Source organism: Phascolarctos cinereus, unplaced genomic scaffold (genome assembly GCF_003287225.1).
Source record: "Phascolarctos cinereus isolate Bilbo 61053 unplaced genomic scaffold, phaCin_HiC Scaffold_7;HRSCAF=346, whole genome shotgun sequence".
Classification (NCBI taxonomy): domain Eukaryota; kingdom Metazoa; phylum Chordata; class Mammalia; order Diprotodontia; family Phascolarctidae; genus Phascolarctos; species Phascolarctos cinereus.
The window spans coordinates 33,228,431-33,242,835 of record NW_027556180.1 but is presented as its reverse complement, the minus strand read 5'-3'; the positions used below and the strand labels follow the sequence as shown (position 1 = coordinate 33,242,835).

Genomic DNA, 14,405 nt, shown 5'->3' with positions numbered 1-14,405 from the left:
AGCCCTGGACATTCTCCTGAGTTCTAATCTCTCATCACAAACTGCCTATTGGGTTATCTTCATCTGGATGCCCCACAGACATCTCAAATTCCACATGTCCAAAAGAGAGCCCATTGTTTCTTCCCAAACCCTCCTCTCTCCAGCACTCTCCCAGTCACCCAGGTGTACCACCTCGGTATCACCCTGAATTCTTCTTTCTCGTTCATACCACATATTCAATCACTTGTCGAATCTTGTAATTTATTTCTCTATACTATCTCATGTACATTCTCAGTTCTCCATTAACGCAGCCATTACACTAGTTCGAGGCCCCTAGCATCTCTGGCCTGGATGACTGCATTAACTTCATAGCTAGTCTACCTGCCTCAAGTTCCCCCCCACCCCAATCCACCCTTCAATTCCCCCAGTGACCAGTATGACCACATCATATCAGGATCAACTAAGCAGTTCTTTTGTGTTTATGTCTCTTCCTCAGCTTATGACCCCTGACTTCCCTTAATACTCGCAATTATCTGCCTGCTCTGTTTTTATCTTCCATATTCTGATTTTTGTAGGCTGCTTTCCCCATTCAAATATGAGCACCCTAAGTGGAAGGAATGTTTTTGCTTCTTTGTATACTGAACCATTAGTTCAGGGCTGGGCACATACCAAGTATTTAATAAAAGCTTGTCAACTGACTGATTGATGGAGATGTTAAGATGGGGGAAGAGGAAAGGGAAGAGAAGGTAAAAAGCAACAGGAGACAATTCTATCACCACGACTAAGGCAAGTAGTCTCTGCTCAACCCAGCATGTTTGCAGACCCTTTGTCCTAAGGCAATTAATATGAAAGCTTTGGTGATGCCAGGGCAAGACACTTAAGCCCTTCTGGCCTCAGTTTCCCTGTCTGTAAAATAAAATCTTCTAAGGTCACTTCTAGCTTTGTAGTGACCACAAAATTCCATACCACTCATGGGCTCCTTTCAGTCTAAGAATATAAGGTGAAGAAAGGCTGGGTCAGATGAATGATGAATTTACCTGGGATATGTATCCTGGGGGCACATGGATGGGGGGAATGGATCCATTAGGTGACATCATGGGAACTTCAGCAGGTCCTAGAAAAGAAAAAAAAGAAAAATAAGGTATAAGTATTGTCCCTCCCAGAAACATCTGATTTCCAAACTAACTGGTGCATTGTTTTCTATTGATTGTCCAAACAGAAGACATCTGACCACCATCTGCTGTTGTTTCTTTACATTAATCCATTCAGCTTGGCCTTCTCAGCCAACCTTCTTGCCCTTGGTTTCAAAATCACAGAATCCAATGAATTCTCCAGTTTTTCTACTTTAGGAGGTAAAGTGAAGATCAATGACCACCCATTCCAGTTTCAAAATTCCTTCAGCCTTGGGTTCAATACAAACTTTGAAACACTGCAGTTGGATTTTCTGTGTTCTGTTCTCTAGATAGCTGGGGTTTCTCCAAGGTCAGGGAGGAAAGGGGATTTTTAAATAAGTAGTGCTTTTCTAGAAAGCTAAACCAACCTGGATGTGATTTTACTTTCTCTTCTGGAAACTTGACTTTAGCCAAATCACCAAAGTCTTGAGTACCTTGTATAATAAAATTCAGTAAAATTTATTAATTTGAAATGGAAGTAATCTGAAAGGCAAAAAAGTATTCAACTCCCTGGGTTTGCATTGTCTGACATTTTAATTAGAGAATAGGATACCTAAGTCATTTAAAGAACAGGTCGTGAGAAATGGAGCTTGCTTTCAAATAGGAAATACTTTTAGATAATCCCACAGCAACAATAGATGGCTTTGTTACCTGTTTGGAACTCTTTTCACCATTTCAAACAAATTCCCTCCAAATTAATATAAAAGTGTGGTTTTAGGTGACATAAGAAGCGTTTAGAAAGATATATATGACTGCAAAATCATACGTATGACCACGGAGAAAGAGCGATGGTAACTGTGCCAGCTCCCCAGTACGCTGGAGAGAAGAGAAAACCTGGGAATCAAAGGAAGGCCTCAGCCCTTTGTGTGGAAAAGAGCTTGGGTAGGAGCTTCACATAATGAATAGCTCTGGAGAGGCTGCAGACTTCCCACACCAATAAAATCACAGACTCATCCCAGATGGTTTTGAATCTATCCTTCATTTAAAAATGGCGATGCAGAAATACTCATTTTTAGATAAAAGATGGATTTAAACCATCTAGGATGAGTCTCTGATTTTGTTGGTGTGTGAAGATCTAAAAATGGAGGTTAGCTAAGTAGCTCAGTGGATATAGCAACAGACCGGGAGTCAGAAAGACCTGAGTTCAAATCCAATCTTAGATGCTTGTCAGCTGTGTGACCTTAGGCAAGTCACTTCATCCTGTTTGCCTCGGTTTCCTCATCTGCAAAATGAGCTAGAAAAAGAAACAACACCCCAGTATCTCTGCCAAGAAAACCCCAAACAGGGTCACAAAAAGCTAGACACAACCGAACAAGAACAAGAGCTGAACATGGTCACTCAGAAGGCTCACAACTACAAGCTGTCTCCTATGGCTAACGATGTCTTGAAAATATATCACCACAGACAGGAATTCTGCCTGGCCATACGACAAAAGTGAGGGATAACCGGTGGACATACCGATCCATTGCACTGGATTCCACAAAATCATGAAGTCATCAACAGAAGGGCTTCTCTGTGTTAGAGGAGACGTTTCATGGAGGGTTTATAGAACAGGAAGGCCGAGAACCACATGAGATGAGAAGGCATGGCATGGCCAGGTGGAGATCTGCTATAGTAAACGGTCCACTTGCTCCCTGAGAACAAGAGACTTACTGTCTACACAGTAGGTAGGTAGGTCACACCAACAGGGTCAAATGAACTAGCATTTATAGCACCAGTTACCCAAGAAATGGGTCAATGTTATTCCCAACAATCAGACTGACAGCTAACGAGCACGCGTTAGTGCTAAGTCTCTCAGATGGAAATGAATGTTCATGACCACATGGCCCATACTGTATGAACTTGGAAGACGGAAATCTGGGCTTATTCTGTCCATTTCCTACAGAGCAAGTTACCTTCCATATGCCAACTGGAGCCCTTGGGACTTTCCAGTTCCTCCTTTACCTTCCTGGCTCAGCACTGTGTCTGCTATTTATCAGATCTTTTCCCTCTAGTCTTTTTTTTTTTTAAGGCAATTGGGGTTAAGTGACTTGCTCAGGGTCACATAGCTAGTAAGTGTCAAGTGTTTGGTCTGAGGCCGGATCTGAATTCAGGTCCTCCTGACTTCAGGGCCAGCGCTCTATCCACTGTGCCACCTAGCTGCCTCCTTTATCCCTCTGGTCTTGCATCCTATATTGAGAGTGAAAATCCTTTGCTACCAATAGTAAGGGGACAGGAGGGTATGTGTGGGGCATGAAACTCTCTCTCATTGGCAAAAGAAAGGCATGAACACACTCAACATTGCATTGCTACATCAAGATAATTCACCTTTCACCTCAAAGCCTATGTCAGTTTTATCCATGTCATCACAGGAGAAGAGACAGGAAATGAAGCAACAGGGTTTGCCCAATTATTGCAAAAACCAATGCTGAGGACTCTGGAGAAATCCTGTGTCTCATTTATAACTTTCCAGACCACCAACTTTCCATACTATTTATAAGAACTCATCTTTACAGAAGGCTATACGTTCAGTGTGCAAAGTACCTTCCTCAGAACTGCCCTCCCAGGTAGATGGAGGCAATATCACCCATTTTACAGAGTTGAAAACTGAGGTTCAAGGAATCCATCAACAATATCAGGGGTACAAAGACAAAAGCAAAACTGAAGAGCTGACAGAGCTCTCACATACATGCACAGTTCTATATTAAATATATCTCAAAGAAATGAACTGATGTGCTCGAGGTGATGAATGCCAAAGACAGCACTATTCAAACCCAAGACTTAAGTCTCACAATCTCCTGATGTAGATCGAAGGGAGATAGTATAATTCATTATATTGAGGAATGGCAGAAAAAAGGGGGACTAAGCAGTAATTGCCTTCGTTAGGCTTGGAGAGCGCTTTCAGACTAACCACTCTCTGTCAATCGCTTAAGAAGAAGGATGAAACTTTCCTACAAGATGAAATGAAAGATTTCCCCCGGTAGATCCCGTGACCAGAAATGCAATCACTTCCATAAAGGATTCCTTTTTAATCACCGAAATGGACACCATGAAAGCAGGCTCTTAACCTCCGGGGTGACCCTTAAAACTGCTAAAGTCATTTGTGGAATAGGGTTTGAAGAATGTGGGACAAGTGAATGATTTGCAAGCAGAAAATGTGTTTTTTTCCCCCTTCCTGATTTCAAGAGCAGCCAAATGGCTTTAGCACACTATTCTTCTCCCCCCCTCCCCCAGTTGTCATTAACAGTCTTCAAAATAACCTTGCCTGATATAGAGGGCTCATTCCTAAAGCAGAACAGGTCCCTCCGGGGAGCAGGGAGGTCTCCTCTCAGAAATAAAGAGTTCCACCTTTTCTTTCCCCATTCATTAGTTTAAAACGGAAGCCAGAGAGAATCCTATTAGTAATGCTGGAATGAGAGGAATTCCATGCTGGCCTCCAGTCTTCCCCACTCCCAGCTCTCAGAGCTCCCAAATCAATAGGTGGAATTCACAATAGACCCTGCCTCACTAACAGTCTGGGTCTCAGAAGACCCCCATGGAAATCTGGCAATCATCAAAAGGACAGACTCTTTCACCATGTCCAGGACCTACCTGGAATGTGACACAAGGTCACTCACTCTCAACCGGCAACGAGGCCCTAGAGACCAGGGCTCAGAATGGCATGAACTGCCTGGGTGTCCTAAGTCCTGAAGCAGCAGACGTGGCATGGACGGGGTCTAGGACAGTCACCAAGCTTATCTCTGCCAAGTCAAAGTGCATCTTTCTGTTGAGTGACATGTTCATCTAGGAAAGGGTCAAGAAGTGCTGACTGTCGAACTGATGACGAGAGAGGAAGAAAGGGAAGGAGAGGGGAAGAAGGACATGGAGGGAAGGAAGGAGGAGGGAGGGTAGGAGAGTGGGGAGGAAGGGAGAAAGGAAGGGGGGGTAGAGACAGACAGAGACAGAGACAGAGACAGAGAGAGACTGGCTAAGCTTAGATAAGTCACAAACCATCAAAGTATATAAATATAGGCTCCCAAAGCAACGCTGATATGAGGAATCATAGGACCAGAGATACCAGATTGAAGTAAAAGGGTCTGTGGAGACTGTCTACTCTAGTCAAACATTTTCACTTTACAGGAAACTGAGGCCCAGAGAGTTTCTCTCTCTCTCTCTCTCACACACACACACACACACGAAATAGCATATATACAATTTTGAGAAAAATGGAGTATTTTCTAAGAGCCAAAAGTATCCAACTCCATGAGATTTTTTTAAAAGAATTAAAAAAAATTTAAACATTTTAAAATTTAAAAAAACTTAATTTTAAATTTTAATTTAAAGTTTTGAGTTCCAAATTCTTTCCTTCCTCCCTGAAATGGCAAGCAATCAGATATAGATTATACATGTGCAATTATGTAAGACATTTCCATATCAGTCATTTTGTACAAGAAGACAAATTAAAAAGAAAATAGCATGCTTCAGTCTGTATTCAAACAGTATCAGTTCGTTCTCTGGAGGCGGATAGTATGCTTCATCATGAGTGCTTCGGGATTTTCTTGGATTATTACATGGCTAAGACGAGCTAAGTTATTCACAGTTCTTCATCGAACAATATTGCGGTTACTGTGTACAACGCTCTCCTGGTTCTGCTCACTTCACTATGCATCAGTTCATGTAAGTCTTTCCAGGTTTTTCTGGAATCATCCTGCTTTTCATTTCTTAGAGCACAATAATATTCCATTACCATCATGTACTGCAGCTTGCTCAGCCATTCCCCAATTGATGGGTGTCCTCTCAACTGCCAATTCTTTGCCAAGACAAAAAGAGCTGCTATAAATATTTTTGCACGTATGGGTCGTTTTCCCTTTTGGGATACAGACCTAGCAGTGGTATTGCTGGATCAAAGGGCATTCACAGTTTTATAGTCCTTTGGGCATAGTTCCAAATTTGGCCGGATCAGTTCACAACTCCACCAACAGCGCATTAGCATCTCACTTTTCCTGCATCCCCTCAACACAATGCTTTCCTTTTTTGCCAAATTAGCCATTCTGATAGGCATGAGGTGCAACTGCAGAGTTGTTTTAATTTGCATTTCTCTGATCAATAGTGATTTAGAGCATTTTTCATATGACTAGAGATAGCTCTGATTTCTTTGTCTTGAAAACTGGCTGGTCGTATCCTTTGACCACTTATCAATTGGGGAATGACTTGCATTTTTATATTTCTGACTCAGTTCTCTATATATTTGAGAAATGAGGCCTTTATCAGAGATACTCATTGCAAAATTTCTCCCCAGTGTTCTGCTTTCCTTATAATTGCCCCAGGCTCAGAGCCTTGCTACAGGCCGCCTGCTATGAGGCTGGCTGCTGCTGCTGCTGCTGCTGCTGCTGCTGCTCTTGGACCTGGCTCTCCTCCCACCCCAGTGAAGCAGACATTTTCCTGCCCAGCTGATAAGCCGCTTCCCTGCCCCTAGCTCAATTCAGAGGATGTTTTCTAGTTGGAGGGGAATTTGGGAGGGTCTCAGAGGGTTCCTTCCTCATCCTGCCATTTTGACACTGTAAGACCAAGAAAGATAGAAAAATTCTATTATCTCCCTGGCAAAAAGTGTGAGGCTGTGAATTCAAACAGCTACAAATTTCTTCTACACCTTTAACAAGAAAAAAGGAAAAGCAAGTTCTGTAGGCCATAAGCCTCTTTTTCTTTTCTTTAAAACACACACACACACACACATACACACACACACACACTCTCTCTCTCTCTCTCTCTCTCTCTCTCTCTCTCTCTCTCTCTCCCTAACTGAATTATGCAAATTCCTAAATAAGCTCCCCACATCTTCAAAGTCCACTTTGGCTAACTGACTCCCTCATGCAAGGTTTCCCATGACACACAGCTTTATTGTTCCCATCCTGGAGAGAGGAGTTCTAAATACAGGCAAAAGGGACCACACACAAGTTCATGGCAAACTTCTGAAAGTCAGCCAGCCCTGCGAGGGCTTCTGGTCCTAGCGTCCCCAGTCCAGTGTGCCTGCCCAGCTGCCAGAATATCCCGGGAGTTCATGAAATTTAAACAACCCTCCATCAGAGAAGAGACATTACATGAAAACTTCTCACTGGCCGTCTTCAAACACGGGCTGGATGGCCAGCCATCCAGTATATATATATGGGAGAGGGCATAAAAGCCCCAGCTTTGATTCTGTGAAGAGCATTCAATCGCTTTCACCAAAATCCTCAGCACATTTACTAGAGATGTTAAGAGAAGTTAAGGGTCATACAGCCAGGAAGAGACTGAGACTGGATTTGAACTCAAGACTTCCTGCTCTGTACTTAGCTGCCTAAAATGAACTCACACGTGGGTTTTAGGAAGTTAATTTCAAACAAAGTATGCCTTCCAAATAAAAAAATACCTTTTAAGCCATCCTTGAAAATGAATCACATTACAAATAAGTTAGCCCCCTAAATTTTCTGAATTGAAAAACAAAAAGTTTTACCAAAAAGTAACCAGGAAGTACAATGGAATTTTAGTCTCTGTATTTGCAGAATATTTTAGCAGGAGCATGAAAGTTGGGTTCCTTTCACAGCAATGCTTTTGATAGAAAAATGTACAAAAGAAGGACAGAAGTCAGAACATTTGGCTCATTTTGTGTGTGTGTGTGTGTGTGTGTGTTTTCTCCTCTCTTAATAAGTTACTTACTTCACATTTCTCCAAACAGCCTCATCATTCTCTTCTCTTTATTCCCTCTCCTCCCTCCCCCTCCCTACCACCACCACCTTGAGAATGGAATTCCTCATTTCTCAAGGTATGTGAACTATGCTAATAAAAAAAAAAAAGGAAAAGAGAAGAAAAGATAAAGGGGGAAGGACAGATCTTTCCCCGCAGAGTCCCCCAACCCACCAGAAAGTCGATTCCAAGGTTATCATATTCCAGTTTCTAGGAAATCTTGGAAAGCTGGCGGGAGGCGGCTTCTACTCAGATGACCTGTTCTTTCTCAGAAAGCTGGTCCAAGGTCTCTCTGACATTGGCTGCCTTACAGACCGGCACAGTGGCCCAGCAGCTGCTTTTGGAATGATTTCTCCAAAGCAAGTCGGGATGATAGCCAGCTCTGTCCACACCAGGCCTTGCTGTGACACTCTGGCCGCTGATGGAAGGTCTAGGACCATCAGCCTTCCTCACCTTCAGTCATCGAGTCTTTTCATAGGATCACATACGTAAAGCTATGAGGGACTTTAGGGGCCATCCAGCCCAGCTCCATTTTACAGCTAAGGAAACTGAGGCCTGGAAAGGATAAGTGACTAGGTTGAGATTACACCACACACCCCCCCCCACACACACGTCAGAGGTAGAATTTGAATTCATGTCCCCTGACTCCAGAGTCAGTGGTCTTTCCATGGCATCCCACTGGAAGAAAAGCTACTTATCTGGAAAGAAGATAAGGAGAAGCATTAGGGAGAGGAGAGTCTGAGGACTTCTATACAGGGTAGGGGTAACAGGCAGGAAGTAAATTAGGGTTAGCTACAATTCAATATATCTACAGGTAGAAAACATAATTTGAACCCAGGTCCTTTGACTTAAGACACAGTACCCATTAGGCTGAGAGTGAGCTCCTTGACAGCAGGGACTGTATTTGTATGTGTGTATATTTGCTTTTTATCTATTTATATTTATTTTTCTGTATTTACATTTTATCTTTTATCTATTTATATTTATATTTTATCTTTGTGCTTAGAACACTGCCTGGAACATAGTAGGTTTTTAATAAATGTTTGTTGGCAGTGGTAGTAGTGGTGGTGGTAGTAACAGCCAACATTTACATAGTGTTATATGGGCAGCTCTGCGGCACAGTGGATGGAGCACTGGGTCTAGAGCCAGGAAGACTCAACTCCCTGGATTCAAATCCGACCTCAGACACTGTGTGACCCTGGGCAATTCATTTAACCTTGTCTGCCTCAGTTTCCTCATGTGTGAAATAAGCTGGAGAAGAAAACAGCAGACCATTCCAGTATCCCTGCCAAGAAAGCCCCACATGGGGTCATGGACAGTTGGACATGATTGAAACAACTGAACAACAAATCTAGTGTGATTAAAGTTTGCAAAATACTTCATGTGCTTTCTCCTTTGGTTCTGACTTGATGTGCTGCTGTGCCAAGCAGCCTCCCGTAATAAGAATGATTATTACTGATACAATATCTTAAGGTTTGCTACGAGTTTTACATCAGTTACTCTGTTTGATCATCACAACCCCTCTGAGGGGGTAGATGCTGTATCATTATCCCCATTTTATGGAAGAGGGAAGAGGAGGCTGAGAATGGCCAGATGACTTCTTCTTCCCCCACGGTCTCACGGCAAGCCCAGTATCAGAGCCAGGAAGCCACGATGGCCAGAGGTCATTCCTGATGGACCAACGGAAAAGGGCAGCCACTTAAACCTGGGAGTCCTGAGGGTCCACGTCAGGAACCCAGGCCGGAAGTCCACATATGGAGGTCTGCCAGGGGGAGAACAACTAAAAACAGCTGGGGTACAAAGAAGCCAGTGACAGGCCCCATCTCCCAGTTCTGCAATTTGAAAACTGTCTGCCTGAACTCTGGGGAATAGCATAACTGACCCGCTGCGGTCATCCCATAAACCACTGAATAACAGGACGTCAGAACTGGGTGCAGCCCTATCAACCAGCATCAACCAAACCCGCGTTCTTTTACAGGGGAGGAAACTGAGGCAAGACCTGGCCAAAACAAACGTATCTCGTAAGGACCGAACTATAACACTTTCAGTTTTGGTTTGGGCTGTGAGCAAATATAACAGGAATGCCAGCTAGCCCCAATATCGCATTTAAGCACTGGCAAAGCATTTCAGATAACCTTGTCATTTGAGGTTCGTGGCAAACCTTTGGGGTAGGCTCTACTGGCGCTATCCATTGGGACTGGGCAGCTGAGTGAGGCCATGAACACTGAGCTTGACATCAGGAAAACCAGAATTCACATTTCTGACCCCAGACAGCTTACTGGCTACAGAAGCCAACTTTTTCAACTTCAGTGAAATCAAGTCAACTAGCATTTATTTATTAGGCACCTACTACATGCCAGGCAATAAGCTCACAGCCTGAAGTAGAAGACAAAATGAAAACAAGACACACACAAGAGAATTGATTCCAGGCACCGGGGAGTGGTAAGAGACAGGCAGTGAAGACTCTCAGAGTTGGGAGATGGAAGATCTCGTGTGAAGACACACTGTATCACTGGATCCCATGGTACATGGAGGGGAGGAAGGTATGAGAAAACACAGGAATGGGAGGAACGGCCATATGAAAGCCGACCCGGATTGCTATTTAATCCTGAAGGTAACAGTGACCTCATGTTGCCTCATCTGTATAAGGTGAATAACACCAGCACCTACTTCTCCTAGGTTTGAAAATCAAATGAGCTAGCATATATGAAGTGTTTTGCAAACTTTGAAGCATGACATAAATGCTAATTATTATTTTTCTGATTTTACAGATGAGAAGACTGAAGGTCACAACTCTAGGGACTTTGCCCAAGGTCAGTCCAATCGCCAGTTAAAGGTCAGAGGTTGGATTTCAACCCAGGTCCCCCTGACTCCGAGGCATGTACTCAAACCACCGTGCCACGCTGCGTCAGCTGCATCAAACTGCTGAAAATTGATAAATGTCATTACTTTCAAAAGAACATTCAGGAAAGCGTAAAAACGACACACTCAAAAATACATCTGTGATTTCACCTAAAGAGACCCCATGTGCTGGGCCTCAGTTTCCTACTGCATAAAATGAGAGAGAGTGAGGGAGTTTACTTCCAGCACAAAGTCTATGGCCCTATGATGTATAACATGAAGCTTATAGACCAGCAACTGGGGACCTTTCAGATGTCCTGGATCCTCTCCTCTGGCAGCCTGGTGAAGCCTGTGGACCCCTTCTAGGAATCAAGTTTTTAAATGCACAAAAAAAAAAATACACTGGATTACAAAGGAAATCAAATGCATTGAAATACAATGATCTATCTATATATACAAACTCTTATTTACACATGTACACATTCTTTATATACATATATACACATATATGTAGATGTATACACACATATATGTTCATACGCATCAGAATTTCATAGACCCCAGGTTAGGAGCCTGTTGCCTTAGAGATTTGTTTCAGAAATCAGAAATGTTAAATCACTACCTCAAGGTCACCCAGATGGCCAATGATAGCAGTAGGATTTGAATCCAGGACTCATGACTCCCAAACTCTACCCCTAAATCACACACCTCTTGTAGACACAGAATGATGTACACGTGTTTCGTTGAGGGGAAACATAATGTAGCCCGAGTCGAGCAGCTAAGTCTTTTATGTCTTTGCCTGGTCCTACCCTTCGTGGTACCACTCTTCAATGACACTAGGAGCCAGGGCATTCATTCTAGGGCAGAGAATACAAACACATGGGATATAAAGTGCTTATGAGCAGTTGGTGAATTCATGAATTTCCAAGCTCTGCAAGCCGGGAAACAGGCTCCGTCATCTCACTTAACGACTCTGCGCTGTCCATAAGCAAAGGTACCTTTTGTAGTTTGAATAAGTAATGTCTTCTATGTAGATTCATGCCTATGCCTCTAGTGTGTCTACAGTGAGATGAATAAAAAAATCTATTCACTTAAAAGCATTACTAAACGCACAGGTGCTTTTTAAAATATATATCTATTTCTAAATCAAGGGTAAAATGCAAACTTTTCAGCCTGGAATTTGAGGCGCTTCAGCTCCCTGGCTTCAGTCTACCATCACAGCCTGAATTCCCAACACAGCCCTTAGGAACTCGACATTCCAGTCCAACTGACCTGCTAGCAATTCCTCAGACTCGCTGTCCCATCTCCCAGTCCTGGGCACTAGGACAAGCCGCTTCCCATCATTCCGCGTCTTTTTGTCTCAGAAGCTTTTCTTCATTCAAGGCTCAGCTCCTGAGACACCTCCTCCATGAAGTCTGCCCAGACTTACCTCCCCCCTTCCACATACCTCCCCAGGGCTGTGCTTTCTCATGCCTTAAGTTTCTTAATATTTAGTTACATATCCCCGCAGTCAAACACAAGCCCCTCAAGGTCAGAGATCAATTTCTTTGGGTCTTTATATTCCCAATGATTCCCGTAGTACCTGGCAACTTGTAGGTTACCTAAGGTTGGCATCAGAGGATCTGATAGTGTGGGCAGGCTACTGAATCTGAGACCCTCCTTTCACAGATGAAGAAAGGGAACCCCAGGAAAGGTATGTAACTTACCTAAGGTCACATAGGAAATGATAAATGCTTGTGGGACTGAATTAAATGTATACATAGTCAACAAGTGTCAACAGTACCATGACTATGGTGGGGCCTCAGGGATGTGAGATAGGCAGACAGATAGACAGACAGACAGATAGATGACAGATGCATGCATGCGTGAATGAATGAATGAATGAATGAATGAATGAATGGAATTCTGCTACTAGAAAATGTTGGGAATCCTTGTATTTCAGTTTACTTTATACATTAGCCCTGGGAACCTTTTGTGAATGTAAGCTGGTACAGTCACTTGGTCATTTATAATTTAATAAGTGCCTACCATGGGCAAGGTACTGTGCTAAGCACTGGATACAGGGTTCAAATCCTATCCCTGCTACTTACTATCTCGATGACCTTGGGCAGGCCATTGAGTTGAGTTTTCTCTACTGCACAATGTGGGAGCTAGACTAGAAGGCACCTGGGGTCCCTTCTAATTCAAGATATGATCACAGAAATAGGTTTCTACCCATGTATTTGTGCCTAATGGGCTATATGTGAAGAAGAGTTAGAAGGTTTGGTCAAATGCCCAAGACGGCCAGGTCAAGACTCCACCAGGAGAGAGCATCCATCCACTTAAGAGAATGAGGACAGACTTTAAGGCGGTCCAGGAGAGGCAGCTGACCAGAGATCTGCCTTGAGGGTAACAGAAGGGAAAGAGATTGGCAAAGAACTAAGGCGGGATATTGGTTAGGTTCATTTTCCTATTGGAGAAAATCTCAAATGACGTCCTTTTTAAAAACTTTGTTACAAACAAGCTTCTTTACAGTTCTGGATAATGGGAACCATCACTACTAGCAGGCATCATAGGGTCACTGCTGTGAGCTACCCTGTAAAGCAGGGGTGACTATGACGTTGAGCAGCTGTAAGACTGCTGCATGAAGGAGACAAAAAGACAGCCAGCCCGACCAGAGTCACCAAGACTTCTCCCAGGACATCTGCTGGAGGTCACCTTTGGACTTGATTTCTCAGTGCCTGTGCCCTCTCTCTCAGGAGGCAAAAACTTACTGTCAACTAAGAGAGTAGAATGATGTGATGGTAAACATTCTAGGATTGGGATTGAAGACCTGGCGATGGCTTTGCATCCAACCACCATGGCTTGGCAGAACAGGCAGAGGGCTAGATTTAGAGACTAGAAGAGCCAGGCATCAGCCCTGCTTCAGATACATGCTCAGATCATCACCCCAGGCAAGTCACCAGAAAGTGAGGATGAGAAAACACAACCCACCCCGTGACGGTTTAGACTCAAAAAGGTAACGGTGGGAAGACAGCTCACAAACTGCAGAGGCAGGGCTAGTGACTGGAGCTGGGATTCCATAGAGTTGAGAGGTCCCAGCGGCAGAGGAACTGCTGCTACCATCTTGAAGGAAATGGACACTGATGTTGGAATTTGCAGAGCAGGGTCAACTAGTAGTAAAGAGGAGAATGAGTTAATAGACAGGGGCACCAGAAGTTCATGGAGAATGGAAGCATGCTGCCCCATTTGGGGGCAGCCCTCCTCTTCCCCCAATGAAGACTCACCATAAAACCACCAGGGAAAACAGGCATTGAAAATTTAAGTTGAGCAAGCTGAGCAGGGCACAGCAAAAGAGACGGTTAAAGGCTGGCGAGTGAAACTTGTGGGTACAAGATAAAAAAATGATCACTTTGTTAAAAGGAAAAAGAGCAGGGACTCAACAGTGTGGAACATGGTGGGTTTAAACCAGGCCATGAAGAATTTAGGTTGGACATGCAAGGTGTGGAATCTTCTCTGGAAGCCATGAAAAATGGGAGTTCCATTTGTTTAGCCTGAATGCAAGGGACTGAGGAGCTGAGCCGATAAGCAGGAGAACAGTGAGATACAATGGAAATGCCCACAGAATGGCCACCAGGATGGGAAAGGGCCTTGAATGTAGTTCAATCAAGACCAGTTGAAGGAAATGGGGATGGTTCACCTGGAGAGAAGACTTTGGAGAGACAGGATAGAATAAGACACATTTTTGGACATGGC

The 14,405-nt window shown here is 43.6% G+C and overlaps 1 protein-coding gene across 2 annotated transcripts in view; it reads right to left on the bottom strand.

The window, feature by feature from the left end:
* Window positions 1–14,405, bottom strand: part of FNDC3B (fibronectin type III domain containing 3B) — a 392,602-nt gene that overhangs the window by 167,942 nt on the left and 210,255 nt on the right. For both annotated transcript variants that reach the window (XM_078147676.1, XM_020980457.2), the window contains one exon: window positions 1,017–1,093. In XM_078147676.1, the coding sequence (XP_078003802.1) occupies window positions 1,017–1,093 (77 nt within the window). The remainder of the gene's footprint in view (window positions 1–1,016; window positions 1,094–14,405) is intronic.